At 37.8% G+C, this 22,275-nt stretch overlaps 1 protein-coding gene and 1 long non-coding RNA gene across 4 annotated transcripts in view; one reads left to right on the top strand and one right to left on the bottom strand.

The window, feature by feature from the left end:
* LOC149798377 (proteolipid protein DM beta-like) overlaps positions 1-22,275 on the bottom strand; it is a 220,189-nt gene that overhangs the window by 115,292 nt on the left and 82,622 nt on the right. Inside the window, exon 1 of one of the 3 annotated variants that reach the window (XM_089963552.1) lies at positions 15,394-15,553. The exons of the other annotated variants lie outside the window; for them this stretch is intronic. Coding sequence (XP_089819678.1) covers positions 15,394-15,415 — 22 coding nt within the window. The 5' untranslated portion in view covers positions 15,416-15,553. Of the gene's footprint in view, positions 1-15,393; positions 15,554-22,275 lie in introns of those variants that run through there. 3 annotated transcript variants of the gene reach the window in all.
* The window catches only part of LOC149798378 (uncharacterized), a 59,720-nt gene continuing 53,182 nt past the window's right edge, over positions 15,738-22,275 (top strand). The window contains exon 1 of the long non-coding RNA XR_016422003.1: positions 15,738-16,155. This is a non-coding gene — a long non-coding RNA (uncharacterized LOC149798378). The remainder of the gene's footprint in view (positions 16,156-22,275) is intronic.

Raw genomic sequence — 22,275 nt, 5'->3', positions numbered from 1 at the left:
ACAGATTATATATATATATATATATATATATATATATATATATATATATATATATATATATATATATATGGTAATTGTGTCTGGCAGGGATCGTTGGTTTTAAACAAATTTAAAATATATTAAGAAAACGGATGAGGCCCCACCTTTATTCACTAGTGACCATTCATTATTGAGGTGTATTTAATATCAAGGCATTCCAATGTTTTTTCCACAGCAGCCTATTACATTACTGTCGATAACATGCTGCTCCATCTTTGGGAAAGTCAACTTCAATGCAGTCTCCATTTAGTCCCCAACATATTCAACGCTAAAACCTCTTTGAAAACATCAAAATCGTCTTAACAAGAAAAAAAAAAAAAAAAAAAAAAAACACCCAACATTTATGGAGGGAGCAAATGTTTGTAAAGTCATTTTTTTCTCCTTGTTATGTCGCTTTTATACAACACTACGATACTCTGCATATCAGTGTTTCTATTCACTCTTCACACCAGTCTATCTGTTGCCGTCATATTAATGCTTAACATTTCCCTCCAATTTATTGTATAAATATTGATTATCATTAAGACAAGAGACAGTGGTGTACATGGTAGTTTTAGTTTAAAGGATTTTAAGCGGTCAGATATGGTAATGTTAGAAACAAATTCTACCTAGTTCACATCTGATACTGATAAAGATTCTGACCCATAGGAGTTGGAGTCTGCATTTGTCATCACTCTTGTTTTGATAAACTATTGCCCTGGTGTAAAACTAAACAATTTTTCTCTGTAAAGAGCAGTCGTCTTGAGCCCTAGCTTGGGTGAACATTAAAAATTGGCTGGAAATATACTTTGTGTTGGATGTTATTGTTTGCAACTTTTGTACCCCGTAACAATTTTGGTGGCAGCGGTGGGATAGCAAAGTTGTTGGAAATTTGACAGTAACACTGAAACACCACAAGTACCAAAGTTTTGTCCGAGTAGTGTAGCTGCAAATTGCTATTGGACATACTCTGTAACTTTGTGTGGGTGTGATTCCTGTTAAGCCAAGGATAAACAAAACAAGGATTGAAATGACGACCCAAGATAGCGTTATCGATGAGGAAGTAGGAACGATTGTTGAAGAGCACAGCATTGCAAGGGATAGAACCAGACGGAAACTACAAACAAATTTTATGCAATTCACAGATATTGAGGGAGACTTCAGTGGTGAAGAACCATATGATATGGAAATAGAGGAAGAGCAGCCTGTACGAAAACTAAAAAAAAACACAGAGCAAACTAAAAACATCCAAGGACACTAACAAGCAAACTGAACGTGACCGGTTACAGTTAGAGAGGGAATGTGCAATTGAGAGACAAAAATTAAACTTTGAAAGGGAGAAATTGCGAATGGAGAACAGTCTTAAGCTTAAAGAGCTGGAGTTAGAGATAGAGAGGGTGAAACATCAGAAAGACATAGATAAAAAGAATGACAGCCTCCCATTCAAAGTCAAGCTTCAAACTTACAATCATCAAGCGAATGAAGACATTCTTACACTTCTCTCAGAATTTGACGCCGTGGCTGATCACGCCAAATGGGGCGGAGAAATGAAAACCCTACAACTGAGAACGCTGCTAACAGGGGAGGCAAGAGAGGTAGCACAGCAAACAAGTAAAAGCTATGTTGAGCTAAGAAAGGCCCTGATAAAAATAGATTTGGGAAAAGACCTCATGAATATTTTAGCCAGTTAGTTAGCATAAGAAGGGATGCTAATGAAACATACAGAGGCCTGATGGCACGTATAGAGCGGTATTTAATACGGTTTATCGATAGTCGTGATCCACATAGATGTTTAGCAGATGAATACTTCTTGAAGGCTCTCCCACCAGTGCAGGCCCAGTGGATAAGGCGCAATAAAGGCAATGGCTCTGTTGTCGATGCTGCTGAGGATTGTTTTGCCCATCACTGACAGCAAGTTCGACCCTAAGCACAGCCGACAAGCAAATAACCAAACATCAAGTTCACCTCAGTCCAAGAAAACTGGTTTGATAGAAAAATCCTATGGAGACAAAAAGTGCTGTAAATGTCACCAGAAGGGTCATGTTGTGCGTGACTGTCTCAGCAGAAAACAACAAAATCAAGCAACCTACTTTGTCCAGAATACCACTGGTGAACGGTTAATAAATGTACCGGGAAGAGTGAACAACAAGGAAGTATTATTTGTTAAAGATACAGGCGCAGAAATGACCTTGATACGTGAGGACCTTGTCGATAAGTCATGTATCCTTGAAGGACAGAACCTGACACTCTACACTGCCATTGGACAGCCTTTTGAGGCGAAAGTAGCCATAGTAGAATTAGACACGCCATACTACAAGGGTCATGACCATGTTGGACTGGTATCTGACTTGGCAGCACAAGCGCTGATGGGTATGGACATTCTACGTAGGAAAAAAAGGACTATGGTAGTAACGAGGAGCCAGGCAAGAGCACAGAAAGAGGACGCTGAAGAAAGTGAAAGGAAAATGAAAGAATGTGTTGGGGTCCGATCCCATGAATTGGATGACGTGCATCTAGATAAGCTATTTTCGGACAAAGATAGTGATCATGGTCCTGATGAGGATGAGGATGACATCCATCATGAAGATGAGGCTGATGACAAGAACTTGTCGCTTGATCAGCTGCAAGATGTTAATGTGGAATTAATTTCTCAGTATCAAAAGAATGACGGCTCGTTGGCTGGTGTGAGAGAAAAGGCCCTGTCATCTGCAAGTGAAGTAGAAGGCATGGATAATGCATTTTTCTGGGAGCATGGAATTTTAAAACGGAAGTGGAAGTCGTAGGATGGAGAAAAATATGGAATCCAATTAGTTTTGCCAAAGCAGTTACGTCAAGCAGTGGTGGAGTTGGCACATGATAGACCGCTTGCTGGTCATCTAGGAAGGGAGAAAACGAAAGCAAGAATAACAACCGCATTTTATTGGCCAGGAATGTTTGGAGATATTCAGAGGCACTGTCAGGCCTATGACATCTGTCAAAAGACAGCAAGGAGAACAGGGAAGGAGAAAGCTCCAATGGTGTGTCCAACAATTGAGTCTGACACTTTTGTTAAGATTGCTATGGATATCATTGGCCCACTACAGCGTACAAAGACGGGTAACAAATATATACTAACCATAGTAGATGAAGCTACCAGGTATCCGGAAGCAATTCCTTTGAAGGACAATGATGCCAAAACAGTGGCCAGCGCCTTAATTGGCCTATTTAGTCGGGTTGGTACACCTAGGATTATCCTTACAGACCAAGGTACCAACTTCACAAGTACACTTCTGAAAGAACTCTACACCATGTTGAACATCAAGGGGATCACAATTTCTCCGTACAGGGCCGCACTCCAATGGAAAGGTCGAAAGACTGAATGGCACAATCAAAGCTGTCTTGAAGAGTGGGATGTGATGCTTCCTTACGCACTGTTTTGCTATAGGGAGGTACCACATGAAGCAACTGGGTTTTCGCCGTTTGAGCTGCTGTATGGTTGGCCAGTAAGAGGGCCGATGGAGATTCGTAAGGATCTATTCACCGCTGATGGTGAGGCACATAAGTCAGTTGTAGAACATGTGCTTTCGATTCGCCAGAGATTGGTTGATGTAAGTGAGTTAGTGAAAGACACAAGAAAGTTATATCATGGTACGACAAAAATGCTACCAAACGGGAATTTAGGCCGGGAGATGAGGTCCTAGTTTTGTTGCCATCTGATGCATCGAAGATGAAAGCTCACTGGAAGGGACCTTATCGGGTCATTTGTAAGGTCAGTGACGTTAATTACAAGATTAACATTGGTGGTAGGCGAGGACAAGTAACCTACCATAGTAACCTATTACGTCAGTACAAGAGAGCTGTACTGTTGTCAGCAACTGTGTGTGATGAATTTGATGGAGGAGGACGGATTGAATTCCCACTGGCCGACATGGAGAATTTCGACAAAATCTGTCTGAATGGTAGACTGATGAAAGAACAGCGAGAACAGGTGCGAAAATTATGCTCTGAGTTTGAAGACGTGCTAACTTCAAAACCAGGCAAAACCAACTTGATCACTCACAACATTCGAACAACAACAGACATTCCAATCACGCAGAAACCCTATGGTATTCCCCATGAAAAAAGGGCTGAAGTCAGACCTATAGTAGACGAAATGTTACAGCAAGAATTGATAAGACCATCTACAAGCCCATGGAGTTCACCAATTGTACTTGTTCAAAAGAAAGACAGAAGTCTGCGACTTTGTGTTGATTACCGAAAATTGAACAACGTCACTCTCTTTGATGCCTATCCTACACCAAGGATAGACGAACTTTTTGAGAAGTTGGGAAATGCAAAATATATTAGCAAACTCGATATGACCAAAGGTTACTGGCAGGTAACTGTCAAAAGAAGCGCAGGAGAAATCTGCTTTTGTGACACCCTTTGGACTTTATGAATTTACCGTTATGCCTTTCAGGATGAAAACATCACCTGCTACATTTTCGCGCATGATGGACCTGTTGCTGGCCAAATTACGTAATGTTGCATCTTACTTTGATGACATCATTATTTATAGTGAGACCTGGGATGACCACCTTCAGGATCTACAAGCAGTCTTGGAGAGATTGCGACAAAACAATCTGACAGTTAGACCTTCCATGTGTGACATTGGAAAGGATACTATTGTTTGCCTTGGTCACGTTGTTGGCGGAGGGCAAATTAAACCAGACCACGGCAAAGTCAAAGCTATGGTTGACTTCCCACTCCCGACAACATAGAAAGAGGTTCGATCCTTTCTAGGAATGGTGGGCTATTATAGAAAATTCAGCAGGAATTTCGCTGAGCTCTCGGCTCCGCTTTGTATTTTGACAAGGAAGGGACAGCCAAATCGTGTTACATGGGATGAGACAGCTGTTAAGTCATTCAGTGACTTGAAGAATGCACTTGTAGAGGCACCTATCTTGATCAATCCTGTTTTTTGAACGCCCATTTGCACTGCAAACGGATGCAAGTGATGTGAGCATTTGAGCTGTTTTGAGTCAGTACAATGACAATAAGGACGAACATCGATAGCGTATCTCAGCCGCAAACTATTGCCCAGGGAGCAGAATTATTCTATAATTGTGAAAGAATGACTTGCGATAGTATGGGCGATAGAATCTCTTCACTACTACTTGTGTGGTGCTCCATTCAGTGTTGAAACTCACCATAACCCACTAACCTGGCTAAGCCAAAACAAAGGAAAAAACCAACGGCTTCTGAGATGGTCCCTATGTCTGCAACCATACTAGTTCACGATCAAACAACGTCAGGGAGCAGAGAATGCAAATGCTGATGGATTGTCACGTGCTGGAGTCTAAGACTACGTGTTTTAGTGTTCATTCTTGGTGGACTTATCTGAATTAAGATCCATATGATGAAGTGTATTATAGCTTGTGTATTAATGAAGTACTTTCGTAATGCAGATCAGTTTGATATTAAGTGAATCCAAAATGTTTGTTTTAGATGTGCTAAATGTTGTAATCGGAATATGGAAATATTTAGAGACTCATTGAATGCTTGCACTGTATGCTATTTGATAGAACTCTAATTGCCAGGGAAATGCTAGAACTTTTAAATTTCTTGAAGTAAGGTAACTGCATAGAACTGTATACAGCCAAATATTAACCCTTCGATCTTGCCTATCCATCCTTTATAATTTTGTTCGAAAACTAGTTTTCTCTTAAGGGAGAAGGTGTTGCCGTCATATTAATGCTTAACATTTCCCTCCAATTTATTGTATAAATATTGATTATCATTAAGACAAGAGACAGTGGTGTACTTGGTAGTTTTAGTTTAAAGGATTTTAAGCGGTCAGATATGGTAATGTTAGAAACAAATTCTACCTAGTTCACATCTGATACTGATAACGATTCTGACCCATAGGAGATGGAGTCTGCATTTGTCATCACTGTTGTTTTGATAAACTATTGCCCTGGTGTAAAACTAAAGAATTGTTCTCTGTAAAGAGCAGTCGTCTTGAGCCCTAGCTTGGGTGAACATTAAGAATTGGCTGGAAATATACTTTGTGTTGGATGTTATTGTTTGCGACTTTTGTACCCCGTAACACTGTCTATTTATTGTGCATATCAGTCTTTCTATTTACTGTGCATACCAGTCTTTTTATTTACTGTGCATACCATTCTATTTACTCTGCATATCGTTCTTTCTATTAGTCTTCACACAAGTCTTTATATTTACTCTTCACACCAGTCTTTCTATTTACTCTTCACACCAGTCTTTCTATTTATTCTTCATACCAGTCTTTCTATTTACTATGCATATCAGTCTTTCTATTTACTGTGCATGCCAGTCTTTCTATTTACTGTACATACCAGTCTTTCTATTTACTATGCATATCGTTCTTTCTATTTGCTCTTCACACAAGTCTTTATATATACATTTCACACCAGTCTTTCTATTTCTTATTCACACCAGTCTTTCGATTTATTCTTCACACCAGTCTTTCTATTTACTCTTCACACCAGTCTATTTACTATGCATATCAGTCTTTCTATTTACTGTGCATACCAGTCTTTCTATTTACTATGCATATCAGTCTTTCTATTTACTGTGCATACCAGTCTTTCTATTTATTCTGCATATCAGTCTTTCTATTTACTGTGCATACCAGTCTTTCTATTTATTCTGCATATCAGTCTTTCTATTTACTCTGCATATCAGTCTCTCGTTTAAATCTGCATATCAGTATTTCTATTTCGAGTAGCATGTGTACGATAAAAGTCGTAAGAGAAACTATTAAGAATGTGCAGCATTAATAGGAAAAAGCAATTATATGTTAACTATTTGGGGGATTTACAGATAACATCATGATAAAAACTGTGTTGTATAATCAAAATTATGTGATGGTTTGGTATTCTCCTGCTTGAAACGATTCATGCCAGAAAGCGTACAAGACACAGGAATATAACAATAGGAAGTCTAAGTAAAACAGTTAACAACAGGTCTTCTCCGATCACTGGCCAGGGGTCGTCGAACCACTGTCTTCCATGTCGACTCTTGGCATGTTCAACTAGGGTACATTATTTTAAGGGTGCAAGGGACAGTTTTTATGCACAACTGTGATTGCAGTATACACCTGCCTAATATAAAAATTCATTTAAAAAAAAATACACGAGTGAGGTTTAAAAAGGTCCATCTGTTTTAATAGAAATAAAGCAAAACAAAAATATCATTCATATAACCTGACAAGTCGATGGAAGTTCGTAGAACAGAAAGTTTATGTACCCGAACCCCAAAGTTAAACATGCATTTTTTACGTCCGAAGGCCAATTTTGACTGACGTGATGCTCACAGTGCAAACGCAATCCCTTTAGCTGGATGGCAGTTTTGAAAAGCATTGTGTATTTAATAGCTTGATGCAATTCAAAATCGTTTTCATCCACGCAGTTAATTTTATAGATATTCTACTTGCATTGAACCCATATGTTTACTGCTATGGGTGGCTAGCTCTGCTTCATAGCCGTTTATTGGTATTTGACTGGCTACATAATGTGAAATGACTATTGGAGATGCACATGCCTCACATCGTTTTCAAGAACGACACAAGGCTGAATCACCCGATTCACGAATATATCCATATCAATCATTATTAAACAATAATAGCTCTAAAAGTCACACGATATAATTAAGTCAAGAAATTTGCCAGGGGCCAATTTACGAAACTGTCTCCTGCCACCTAAACAAGTTCCTTCGAGGAAGAATTACTGTCCATAGCAAGGTGAAACTAATTCACCAATGAAAGAGCTCGTTACGTGACCTGTCTGGTATTCAGTAAGTCGACTTCCGTGATGTTCATATCCACTGACTCGAAAATAATACGTGTGTTAAATGTTTAAATTTGAACACTTTAGCGCGACTTATGTCGTTGTTTAAGGTGTCCGCTTTGACTATTCCAATCAGAACATCGCTCGGCCAGTTCCTTCAGGTCATGAAAAGAAAATAACAGCGTAGTCTGATGGCCTCCATTTCGATTTAACGGAAAAGACAGATTTCGTTCCAAATGTGACCATTCCTAACTATCTCCCATGGAAAATGTAACAAGGGATCTGACTGGATCAGTTTATTTCAGCTGCATAAATCAGACAGCAAAGCAGAAGATACTGTTTCGTCCGGCTACATATGTCAAAGGTCAATGTGAAACGACCCACTTTTGGTTAGCGAAGATACGATTTAGGCATCCAAATGTAGAAATAAGTTTTGCATTGTTTGCAATTAATAAGTTATTTAGCTACTGACTTTAAAAATTCCTTGGAGGTTTGAACAAGTCGACTGTTTATCATTTAGGAAAAAAGCCTACCTTTCCGAATGAAGATGTATTTTCCGTCAAACTATTGAAATTCTAGTTGGTGATACGTGTATTTGAAGTAAAGTTTCTCTTTAAGAACGGCGTTTCAGCTTAGGAACAGGTTTTTGACGAATATTCTATCAAGAACTAGAATTACTGAAAAATCCAGCGCCATGATTATGTTCTGTTGTAATAGGCGTTTATGAACTATTTTGGCGGCAATATGCAGCGAGTGACTGTATTATGATTCAGAAATGGGAATACAGGGTAGGCATGCCATTTTTTTAATGAGGCTCTAGAAGAGAAATATTCCAAGCAAAGGTTTAGTAAGTGTTAATATTTCCACCCTTTGACAACCTCATGACATGCATTCAGTAAATCGAGAACACAAACATAACTTTTTAACACACGCATGCACACATCCATAAAATCACCCATATATATATATATATATATATATATATATATATATATATATATATATATATATATATATATATATATATAGATATGTTACATAGAGCGAGGCGCCGATTCAACATCAATGACGCCTACCTATACTTGCGAATGCTAATAAAGCAGTTTGCATTGATTGGATTTAGTTCAAATTAGACAGGAAACGGGATTTTCTTCCTGTTTATTATTTAATATTACAACAATTTAAGATAATGGTGTTATCTCAGAAGATTGACTTGTAGAGCCCGAGTTCCGAGCATGATGATACAGTCTCTACGGTAATAGAACGAATATAGACTTCACGTAACACTGTGGAGTGATAAATACAGTCTGACATGTCGCTGCAGGTCCAATCAATGCTGCGTCACTTAATGAAGAGTGTGTGTGTGTGATTTTGATTTTTAACGTAACTTCAACACTTCTGCACTCATATCGCCACAATGTCTGCGCGTGTGTGTGTATGATTTGGATTTTTAATGTAGCTTTAAAAAAAATCAGTAATATCGCTACTATGTCTGCAATGTGGCAGTTTATAGTGATGTCTAGCACTGGGGCATCATGCCGCAGACATGTAGCATGATGTCCCACTCAGTCACATTATCCTGACAACAGACCGACCAGTCCTAACACTAACCTATTACTACTGAGCGCCAAGCGAGGTAGCTGTTAGTACCATTTTTGTAAGTCTTTGGTATGACTCGGCCGGGGATCGAACCCACGACCTCCTGCATCCGATGCGGACACTCTAACCACTATGCCACCGGATCGGTTACAATGTCTGCAGTGTGGATGTTTATAGTGACGTCTAGCAATGGGACATCATGCTGCATACATGTAGCATCATCCACCCCCCCCGGTCACATTATCCTGACACCAGGCCGACCAGTCCTAACACTAATCTCTTAATGCTGAACGCCATGCGTGGCAGCTGCTAGTAAAATTTTATGTCATTGGTATGACTTGTCCTAGGCTGGAACCCGCGACCTCCCGCATCCGAGGTGGACGCTCTAACCACTTAAGCCATCGGAGCGGTCCACATAATGAAAACACATTATAAATCTCTGATGTGAACATGTCAATATGAGACGTATACATTCATGGAAGTCAGCATTAATAGAATAAGTTGAAGAATTACCAAGCAATTTAGCTATACATCGTGTTCGACCAATCCTGAAACATGAAAATGTAATAAGTATTTAACATTAAACTCTTTATTATGTGAATATTAAATCAGGGCCTGTTACTAACGATAACCCATGGTAGTAACTAAACCCCAACTGGCCAACTGTCACTAATCTCTTTGAGGAGTGATAATTACCGTCAGTTGCTATCATACAAGCAGTGCCGGATTTAGACAAAGCGAGGTCCTAAGCTATGGGAATCTGTAGAGGCCCTGTGTAGTATAAAATAAAGTTAAGAGGCCCCTTCAGACTGTGAGTTCAGACTTGTGAGGTCCTAAGCTGTAGCTTGTTTAGCCTACGCCTAAATCTGGCACTGCATACAAGTTAAACAATGTCTCGTGTCACATGTACCAAAGAAAACTGATATTCAGGCCGTTAAAATTCGACCTCAGTAGATGGACTGGGATATCACGTATATATATATATATATATATATATATATATATATATATATATATATATATATATATATAGGCAATGTTGGCAACGCAATCTCTAAGTAGGTAGGGGTTCAATTTAAAAATTTCAATTAATTTCGATGCCATTCAGAATATTTGTAGGAATCATATATTGCATGCTAAAATGAAGGACTCACGGTACTAATTCAGTCCCCATGGTAAACCTATGCAAACCATGATGTTAAAAATTCAATAACTTAAAATTTCAGAGTGCTTATGATCAAACCTATATTTATCAGTATAGATGAAACTTGGATGTCAACTACTGGGTAGAGAAACGGATATGAGCCGCGGCATTTTTTGGACCTGCATGTGTTTGAAACATGTGCTTTCAATTCCGCACCAAAGAGTCATGCAAGTGCTAGTTTTAGTAATGAGTGGTCCAAACTGAAGACTGTTAAAGGACTGAAATTCCATCAATTAAACAATGTCTCTATTTTTTTTTCTCTGACTTAAAACTAGGATAAGCTCTCAAAAGATTCTTTATCCTAAAACAAAACTTACATTATTACATTATTAACCAATCCTGGCCAGCCAAACCCATATATACTCTATTTTATGTTCACCCATTTCCAGGCTGGTTGCCATTTTTCCATATAATTAGTACCGTGTGTCCTAAATGCTAGTCATCCATCCGCTATTGTAGCATGACTGTAAGGACGATAGATAAAAAGTAATCCAGAAAAGAAAATGAATTGTAAATCCGACATGACACAAATTAAGCAGACTCCATTTCAAAATCTAGATCGCTTTGCCATGGGTAGGACCGCATCATGATCAGACTTCCGTCAAAATTATTACTTTCGGTTCAGTAAACAATGTTGCTTTTCGTCTATTTTTAGACTATTTTCCTCTCTCATTTTGGTGGTGATACTGAAGTTACGTTTGGCATTTTGGGTACTGATTTAAGGTAATTGCTTAGTTTCTGGAATATGATCGTTATGGTGTGGATTTCTGAATGTATGTTAGCGACTGTGTACAATGAATAATGAGGCATCGGGGCTGATCTAGAAGTGCAAACTGTGACCCATTGCACGTTGTTTTCTTTACACTGGTCCAGTGTCGCAAAAGAATGACAGCCTAACCAGGACCGTATCATTCAATAGGTACAGTAGGCGCATTAGGCACTGTTCAGTGGGCCTACGAGCACCATGTTGCTGAAATGTGTATAAACAAATAGGCAGAGTCACGTCAATGTCAATCGTGTTATTAAAAAGTGCCTAGGGCTTATAAGGACCTTAATTCGGCCCCGAGTTAACCAATGACAAGAAATTAGCCGTGAGTTCACCTTTGAAAATACTTTAGATCAACATATGATTTATTACAAGCTGGACACAGTGGAAAGTTCCGCACCTACAAACAAATGTATATATAAGAAATTTAATTGTGGGCTTAGGCCATTCGCTGCGATAAGTATCTGTGAAACGATATTTACAACTCGAAATTTCTCCCTTCACTATTTACTTGTGACCGAGTTTACAATAATAAATGAGAACAAATTTTAAAGTTTTCGTTTTATTTTTTGCAATAAAGTGATAGATTAGTAAATATATACAAACTGCACTGTTTATATTTCTATATAATATTCCACGGATTGATCTGTTTATTGTGTTAACTCAGTGACTACCAACAACCCGCATTTGACGAGGTCCAATAACTACTCGCGGAGCAAATGGATCATCTTAGCTAGCCAAAGTTCCAATATGTTAATGCTATCTGCTACACTCTGGCAAATCGAGCATATATTTCTGTACTTAGGGTCTGCGAATTCATTCGATGCGGCGAATCCAATCAAAAATAAATATTTAAAATTTGAACGCTTCCTACATGATCGAGACAAGGAGAGCAAAAACGAGAATGGACTCACAAATAAGCCATTTTCCACTGCCGGTCCATGTTTGTACAAAATACATTTCACTCGAATACCCCTGTAATGGCATCTCTCTGGTACGTAGTCACGCATTCGATGTTAAACTTGCAAATTATCCTTTTGAAGTCAATTGTCTCCACCATTTTCGGCGGATGTACAATGCATCGCTGTTACACGCTATTGGTTAGTTGGCTTTACATACTAAGAGAGGTGATTGGTGAAATCCAATAGATGTCGCTAGGGCAAAGCACTAAAATATCTGCTCGATCCGCCAATGTGTAGATTGGGTTAACACATCGGAACCTTCGCTAGCGAATATACAAATGAAGTGCTAAAAGAACTGATTAACTCATTAAGTTAACTGTGTGATTGTCATCAAAAAAGTCTTCGCATATGCGGAACAAGCCTGGTGCACTGGCCCCATGCACTTATTTCATTACGGATAATAACAAACGGTCGCGTTTGCCGAGTCAAGGACCAACAATCTAGAATTATATCGAACAATGTATTTTATATTTATATCGTTGTTGATAACTGTTGAGGCACTGTGCGGTGACAACTATAATTATTTGGAAGGTTCTGCAAGGTGCGCAGCCACCACAGAAACAGTATAAATTAGACAATGACCAGAGAGGGCGCGATCGCAGATATGACCAAGAGATGATAGTACGAAAGTAACAGAAATGTTGGGGAAATGCATACGCATGGATAAAGTATGACCCAGGAAAGGCTTTCATGATGAGCACTTTCTGGACTGAGTATACAGAGAGCTACGAAAGTGCGCATGGGTACTTCATTCATTGTTGGGCGTGAAAACTCTAAAAATACTGATCGGCTGTAATGTTTATAATTATACTTGCCTTGGGATGATTTTATATAGATTATGCCATAATATCTAAACATTTTTGTATTTATGTATTGGCCCGAGTGGCTGAGTGGTTTAAAGCGCTCACCGTTACGGATCATTGCCATCTCACCTCTGTCTGTATGGGTTCGAGTCTAGGGTTCGGCCAATGTGGGTATGTGAGAAAGTTTGCCAGTATCTTCTCGTGGGTCAGTGGTTCTTTCCGGGTGTTTTTTCGGGTTCTTCCTCCACCATTTATACTGGCCGCCATGCATAGCCTATCTTGTTCTGAAAAATGACGTTAAACCCTACAACAACAAAACAACAACCATTTGTTATATTATAATCCACCATCTTACCATACCATAGGAAGGAAAGTTGATATGTATATCATGTATCATAATTTTGTTATACATTTCTTCCTATTTAGTATTCTCACTGCATGAGACGCTTGCCCGCAGTTCACGAGACGATACACAGCACGTTGCTAAACCCCTCTAAGAAAGGATTGCAGTTGGTTATGTCTGTGCAAACATGTACGCGGGCCTTAGTTCCTTAAGCAAGATATTTCCCTGAACATGAATTTTTACACCCAAATATGTAGTTTAATTGAATTTCTAGCCTAATGAAAATTAGATGAAAAGGAGAAAGAGCACAGTTCTATACACTGAATTCGAGAACATGAGCAGAGATTGAATTAAGTACATTTTTAATTCCTCTTTCAATAATCGTGTCGTATCCCAGTTTGAATAAATTATAATTCCCATTCAACAACCGACTGATTTAATAACACGGAGAAATGTGACCCTAATAAATATGTTACCATTTTACGATTCACCTGCACAGTCAGAAATCCTGCTTTCCCCTCACCCAACTTAATTATGCCCATTCCCCAATTAATAAAAAAGGTTATATAATGTTAATCAGGTCTCACCCCACCCCCGGGAGTTTCAGGGGTTGCTTGGGCAGGTTACTACGCTACTTTGCACAAACTATAACATGGGTAGGCAAACTAGGGTCCGTGACCTGGTTTTATCCGTTAATTTCCATCACGGGCAGGTCCGGCCCTAGGATGTGCAGGGCCCAAGGCAGCATGCGGGGCCCCAAGACAGCAAGCGATGAGCGGGGCCCCAGGCAAAAAATTTGCATTGCGGAGTTGATTTCCTGAAATCGTGAGACCCAAGGCGGTTGCCTCGTACGTCTTGCCCGAGGGCCGGACCTGATCATATGTAACTTTAAAAAAATCACTTGTCCGGCCCACACCCTGAGGAAGTTGCCCAGGTCTGTTCTAGAATGAAGCTTGCTATAGTAAGTCCTTTGATGCACATAACGATTATATGTGAAGTTCATATTTAAAACTTTTCTTATCGGGCAGTGTAATATTAAGCAAATAACAGACTATACCCTGGATATCTGTCATCATGCTACACAACTATCTATATCAACAGACCGTTGACGTTTCTTATCGGGCAGTGTAATATTAAGCAAATAACAGACTTTACCCTGGATATCTGTCATCATGCTACACAACTATTTATCAACAGACCGTTGATAATGGTATGTTAGTGAGATCATAAAATAAACCGTAACCTTTACCAGTGTAAACTATTCTATTATGTACGAGGTAGGTACATGTGTTAATCTGATAGTACTTTTTATAATACTATTCAAAAAGTAAAAAAACAGCAGCAAAATATGAACAAATATTTCTCATTAAGTTATATAAATAAAAAAAAAAAGCATAACAAGTGATGGCTTTGCATGCATCCAGTGGTGCATGTACTTGCGTCACATAAATATTTGTGCCTAACTTTGATGTGCTATGACATTTAGTCTTCACTAATTTACTCGGGCTTTAACCCTGTACTTTGAGAAGGCCGTTAAATGAAATTGTGAATACTGTGCCCCAGTTTTGTCATGTGTAGAATGTCTTCACATTCATACTAAAATAATTTTCCAATATTTTCTTGAGTAAAACATAATATTAACTGTGATGATCGTCTGAAAATGAATACATAAACACGTTTAAATTAATTTAATTTTTGTGGATATGATTGTGAACGGGCATAAACATGCAGACGTGGAAAGCTTAGCCATGGTATACTGGGGGGGGGGGGCACCCGGGCAGGCATTATGAAGGCGGCTAAGAAACATTACTAACTACTATATTGACTTTGGCATATGAATAACATAGCCATTACAAAAAGATAGTAGATAAGATAGGTAGATAATAAAAATAATTATACAAAATTACTTACAGTACCACAATCTATTCGTCATCGTACTCTCATTATTTTCATGCAGATTGGTGTCGATAATCCTGCATCACGTGCTCTACTCCCACTTTTAATCTTTGTGTCGCATTATGTGAAGCAGACGACATTCATATACTTTGACTAAGTTGCAACTGTTGTTCCTTTGCAACTTCGTATCGGTATATACAACCTGTTCCCAGCCAGATTATATTGTGCAGCTATGGTGTGGTTTATAAACTAGCCGTTCTAATCTTAATGAGGTTATTCCCGCCTTTGTGTATTCTGTAATCGGAAAGATGTCACACGAGGACCACGGGTAATTTAATAACAGAACACGGATCTTATCGTGGTGCACTTGGAAAGGCCCATGTGTAGGTACGCACTTTATTTTTCCTCCTTTGGAAATGGTGCGGATTTTAGATACAACTCGACAGCGGTCCTTTATATGGAAATTCATTGATTCCATAGTGGGCTCAGCAGTTAGTACGTATCAACCAATTGACCGATTTGACGATTCTGAATTATCTCACAACAGCGTCGAGCACAGGATGCAGGAACGCAAGGGACTGTACATGTGTTATGATTTCCAATGCAATCTTAATACATCAAACGCTCAGCTCAGATGATGGGAACAAGTCTACGTTATTCAAAATTAAAATGTACATTAAAATATTAATTCGATAGTTGTATGTAATGTAAGATTATTTGAAGCATATGCATCATTTAAGAAGATTTTGCATCAAGGGAGGATCATAGTGAATGAAGGTAAGGACTCACATACACATCAACCCTCAGACCTCGCGCATATATATATATATATATATATATATATATATATATATATATATATATATTGTTTCATGCGGGGCAGAGGCGTAGCTGGGGGGGGGGGGGCAGGAGGGTACATATGTCCCCGGGCGCCAAGGTACAGGGGCGCCAAAATGAGGCTTACAACGTTACATTATAATAAGTAAACAAGGGTAATATTCAAAAATGTGATTAAACGGGGAGGGGGCTGGGGCGCCAATTTTATAGTTCGTCCCCGGGCGCAAAATATCATAGCTACGCCTCTGATGCGGGGGGAGGGGGCACCTATACTCAAATTATGACAGTATTTTCTGTGTGTTTGGGTATTTTAATAACACTTCGGTAGATGGAAAACTGAAGTTAAACATGATGGTCACTATATACACCAAGTTAAACCAAGTCCTCGCTGCAGTTTGGTGATAGTTCAGTCATCAGTATAAAATTCAAGGTAGTACGCTTCTTAATTCAAAATTCATCCAAGGAATTTTTATAAATTTGCAGCATACAATAATGAAGGATACGGATCGTTATCCATCAATATTGCCAAACAGAACACAAAAGATAGGGATGGAATTCACACATACTGCCTCAGAAGTACTTTTATACATTTCAAGTCAAATTTTAGGTTCCCGTCCATTGGAGTGATTTTAACGCATTCTTATGGCTATAACGTTTCAATGAATAATATTTCGCGAAATTTTTTGACAATCCCGATAAAATGAATGAAAATATAACGAATAAACCCTTTGAATGCCGGTCCTGAAGGTGAATATGAAGACAATGTGTTTAATTCAGTTCAGTGGCTGTGAAATACATTCATGACTTAATCAGTAGTACTTAAATGTATTCAAAGAAACTCCACAAAGAAACATGTACGACTTATTCACTTATTACTTTCCCGAATTAATGGCAGTTATTAATTAAAATAAATGTCTGTTTTTAATTAAAAATTGATGATGTCACTGTTTACATTGGGAAGATGAAGATTAACTTATCTGGGATGAACTCTTTGAATGCAATAATATGTTTCCTAAAACTGTGAAGGTTCTTTCCACGAATTATGAATCAACGGAACCCTTGACTGGATTTATCAAGAGCAGCTATCATTCCAAGCTTTCGGTAAACGGAAGCCTTTGATAGATGATGGATAATCATCAAACCATAGACAATAATGCTTTGGTGCTCTCTCGACATTTTTTTCCGCGAAATTATACTGTGCAAAAATAAACAAAGCACGTACAAACACACACTTTCCATTACCGAAGTAAACAAAGCACGTACAAACACACACTTTTCATTACCGAAGTAAACAAAGCACGTACAAACACACACTTTTCATTACCGAAGTAAACAAAGCACGTACAAACACACACTTTTCATTACCGAAGTAAACAAAGCACGTACAAACACACACTTTCCATTACCGAAGTAAACAAAGCACGTACAAACACACACTTTTCATTACCGAAGTAAACAAAGCACGTACAAACACACACTTTCCATTACCGAAGTAAACAAAGCACGTACAAACACACACTTTCCATTACCGAAGTAAACAAAGCACGTACAAACACACACTTTTCATTACCGAAGTAAACAAAGCACGTACAAACACACACTTTCCATTACCGAAGTAAACAAAGCACGTACAAACACACACTTTTCATTACCGAAGTAAACAAAGCACGTACAAACACACACTTTTCAAAAGTAAACAAAAGATGTGCAAATGGTGGAAGAAATTTACAAGCATTTCTATATCCAGTCTGATTAAAATCAGATATCCAGTCCTACACGAAGCTCTGACAAGCAGTCGCTTAGGGGCCATGTTCAGGTGACCTTTGAATAAGCCAATGGTTATGCAGCTTTCAAAAATCTGAAAGTGAATAAAATCTTTCGGCACACATTGATGCTCTCCAGCCACGGTGCTCAGTCTAAAAAACGCAAAGATAAAAAACTTCATCTGATTGGCTGGAAATATTAGCGATTATAGTAATAAAAGGACACACTGTACTAATTATACGAAAGAACTGTGAACCAGTCTAGAAATGGGTGAACAAATAAGAGTATTTACGGGTTTGGTGGTCCATAATTGGTCAATAATAAAAATTAAAATTTTAGTAAAAATATCTTTTGAGAGCTTATCCTATCTGTAATTTAAAAAAAATATATAGATAAAATTCTATTGATGCAATTTTAGTATTTTTACAGGCTTGACTTAGGAGTACTCAGTAATGAAAGTAGCACCTGATTCATTTGGTGCAGAATCAATAACATGTGTTTCATGCACATGAAGGTAAACAAAATGTCGCGGCTCATGTGGTGTTCTCCACACATAAGCTTGCACCAAGGTTAGTTGTGCATGGAGAATTATAGTTCTCATCATCAGCACCCAGAAATTTTAAGTTATTGAATTTTGAATATGATAGTGTTTCCATATGTTTACTACTGGAGTTGAATTAGTACCGTGAGTCCAAAATTGGTTAACCTGAACATGTCCCATAAGCCGTCGCTGTCAGATCTTAACATCAGACAGTTGACATATAATTTGAATCAGATTGTGCTAGATCCTGATACAAGGAGGAAACCCTTCTATCAACAGCAGGACAGTTGAATTTGATAAGTTCACTAGCCAATACTTGACCTGTACTGGAACTAACTGAGACCCTCGTTTTGTCAATCGGATATATGAAATTTTCGCACTTGTTCAGACGATTTCCACCCAAAACAGTTAACTATACAATAAATTATATTACCACGTAAATATAATGTTATTGACAGAAATGGATTAAGCTACGATCAAACTGAATTAGGCAGCACCATGGCCAGAAACAAATGTAGTCATCTGGTATTAATATTTCAAGTGTATTGCGACGATAACTGTACTATGCACGTTGATTAAAGAAAAGCTAAGAATTCATTTCCCTGATCGAGTTTCTTAAATGACTCCATTTGCATTACAACCACGTTTGGCCCATCTTAAACAGATTTCCGCCATCATTCATCTGCCACAATATGTACTACTTTGTATCATTGCTTCTAGTCACCGCTGCTAGCTCTCGATTTACTGCACATTTCTGGACATAACCCCAACACAACCAACTTGTTAAGAGTCTAGAAAACAGTTCCAAATACTTGGCCCCTTAACTTGATAGTTTTGGGAAGGGTGCCTCTAAAATATATATATATATATATATATATATATATATATATATATATATATATATATATATATATATATATATATATATATATATATAACTTTGTTGTGTAAATTTTCCACATCATGGAATATCGCGGAAGTAAGAAATATATCGATACTAATAGGGGTACTTTATATAAAATATCAGAATACACGATGTTTTGTGAGATAACCCTTCTATTATAACTTTACGTTGTTCATTCCATCCGTTGACTTCCTTCATAATCTGATTCAAATAAGATGTCCACTGTCCTGCATGAAGATCTGACAGCGATCGTTTACTGGTCATGCTCTGGTGACCATTGAATTAGCCAATGGAAATACAGGTTTCAAAAATCTGAAAGTGAATTAAATCATTTGGCAGACCATGATGCTTTTCAGCCATACTGATCAGTCTCCCAAACACGAATATATAAGACTTCATCTGATTGGCTGATGAAATTAACAATTAAGGTAAAAGCAAGGTCACAAGAACATGACCCCTAAGCGGTCGCTATCAGATCTTCACGCAGTACGGTGGAGATCTGATTTTAATCAGATTGCTGCAAGTACAAATTCACTGAATATATAGTACATGCATTATAAACCAAAATAAATCATTCCTTGGTAATAAATAAGGCTAGTCAATGTCGATTGACAAGAATCCATTCTCAGTTTTAAATAACAGCGCATAGAACTGTCACTTTCTCAGGTCTTTTAAGTTCATACTCAATCAGTGTAAACTCTTTACATGCACGAAAAATTCTGATTTCGCAGAGAAAATCTTTCATCCAAATATCAGAATCCATCCTTCAGTAAAAACAATAATCTACCATTGTGAACCGTCTATGTATATCGTCTTTTTCGCCCCATGACATAACAGCTGTTTAAAATTGATCACCTAAAAAGTTGGTGTATATATCTGTCACCGAGGTATGTACATTTACGATGGATAACTTTTGATTCATATCAGTTCAGTTACTTGTACTTTGGATTACATAAGTTAAATGTATCTACATAAACTGAAATTAAGTTTGAGACAAACACAGATATAAAGATCAAGGAAGGAAGTGTACTGTTTTTGTATTTGAAAATATTGAAAACAAAAGCACTGAGAGCGTGTTATGTTTTTTATCAGTATTACCAGTCGCTAAATACGGTACATATTAAACGTAGGAAAATTTATATATACCGGAAAATGTAAATACACAGTCAAATATAATTATTATTGAGAATCATTTGAATATTTTACAATGCAGGACGAATGGTGTGCATATTTATTTGGAGTTATCAGAACATCGGCACAATCCTGACTATAAAGTGATCATGATAAGGTTAGTTATAGAAATGCACAAGTAAAGACTAGCAAAATATTTTTTTTAAATTTAGGAGGATAATCTATCTAAGCAAATGTAAACATGTAGTCCTGCCAACTAAAAGGTAACTATAACAGGTAAAGATGTTAAAAATCTATATAAGGCACATTAAATAAAAGAGAAAGGTAAAATAAAGTCTAATGCTTAAAATACAGGGTAAAAATTAGATAAATATTAGATTACCGTCTATTCATTTATTTATATACATTTGACATAACAGATTTTGAAACAGTTACACTGTAAAATTCGGAAAGAATTGAGTGATTATCATTTGAGAAGATGATGTGAACCTGCCCATAAATCACACCGGTCAATCATAACGCACCATGGCACGATAAGAAGATCACATCTGTTTGTCTAGAAGGCAAAGAGTATATTTTCAAGCAGTCAAACGGATTACGACTTCGTGCAAACATGACAACTGAAGCATAGCCGCCTTAGAAAGTTTGTATTCTTTCTTATTCACGTGAATAGAATGTAGGCCTACATTTATAACAACAGTTGGGACTTAGCAGAATTTTGGTGTGTATCGTGTGCCGTTTCCATACATACGTCTGATTTTAAATATGGTTCATGAAAAAGAGAGAAATCAAACAGCAGAGATATAACGTACAGAGTACAGCTGACTTACAGTCTGTAACATCATGTGCGTACAGTGTATTGAATGTTACTGCGCGACATCAAGGATATTGGTTGCAATATGGCACGTGCACGATTAGGTGATTTAGTTTGATAGGTAAAATAAATTATCTATGCTAATAAAATGTAAACATTTAGTCTTTTGCGAAATGAAACGGCAATATATCGAAATGCCTGTTACATTTTGAGGAATGCCATACTGAGGTAATCGTATTGATACTTCACAAAATGGTTAGTTTTTAGCGGACGAACAGCCGCCAAGATGTACAAAGACAGACTCTTATAAACTGATAGGCGCTGAAAATAAAACTCAGTGACATTGCAGCAGTTAATTAAATACCTGCACAGTAAATGTTTATTGTTATTCCTGCAACCTTGTAATGAAAATAATTAAAAATACATTCGGTTTGAATAGCCTGAAACGATTGCTTAAATTTTTATGATGACACTTTATCAAAATATTATGATACCAATGATGTCACTATGACGCAAGGACAACTATGGGCTTGAGGGCTGTTCAAAATGACCATTATTTACATCCGATTGTTGTTATTTTCTTTTTCTTCTTCTTCCATTTTACGATGGAAAAGGCCGAGGACATTCAGAATATTGCTTACACGTCACAATGGGTTAATTCGTTTGAAATGTGAAAATCTGTGGTAAAATGACTCCTGGAGGAAACCGTACACTTTAATAACTGCATCACACTCAATTCATATTTCATTTTCTGCAGTCTTTCTTCTACATTGACTTTCGAGCGAAATGTGAAGATTTTGCCTAATATGTTGAAGGAAATTGTCACTAAGTCTTAACTTGCAAGAATGGAATACTGGGCTAAGGGTGTTACGGGATAGCACGCGGCAGACGACACAGTTTACCGAT

The sequence above is a fragment of the Sinohyriopsis cumingii genome, chromosome 6 (genome assembly GCF_028554795.1).
Source record: "Sinohyriopsis cumingii isolate HCF-2022 chromosome 6, ASM2855479v2, whole genome shotgun sequence".
NCBI classification, from domain to species: Eukaryota; Metazoa; Mollusca; class Bivalvia; order Unionida; family Unionidae; genus Sinohyriopsis; species Sinohyriopsis cumingii.
Note: the sequence above shows the minus strand (reverse complement) of the source record. Positions and strands in the feature narration are given on the sequence as shown.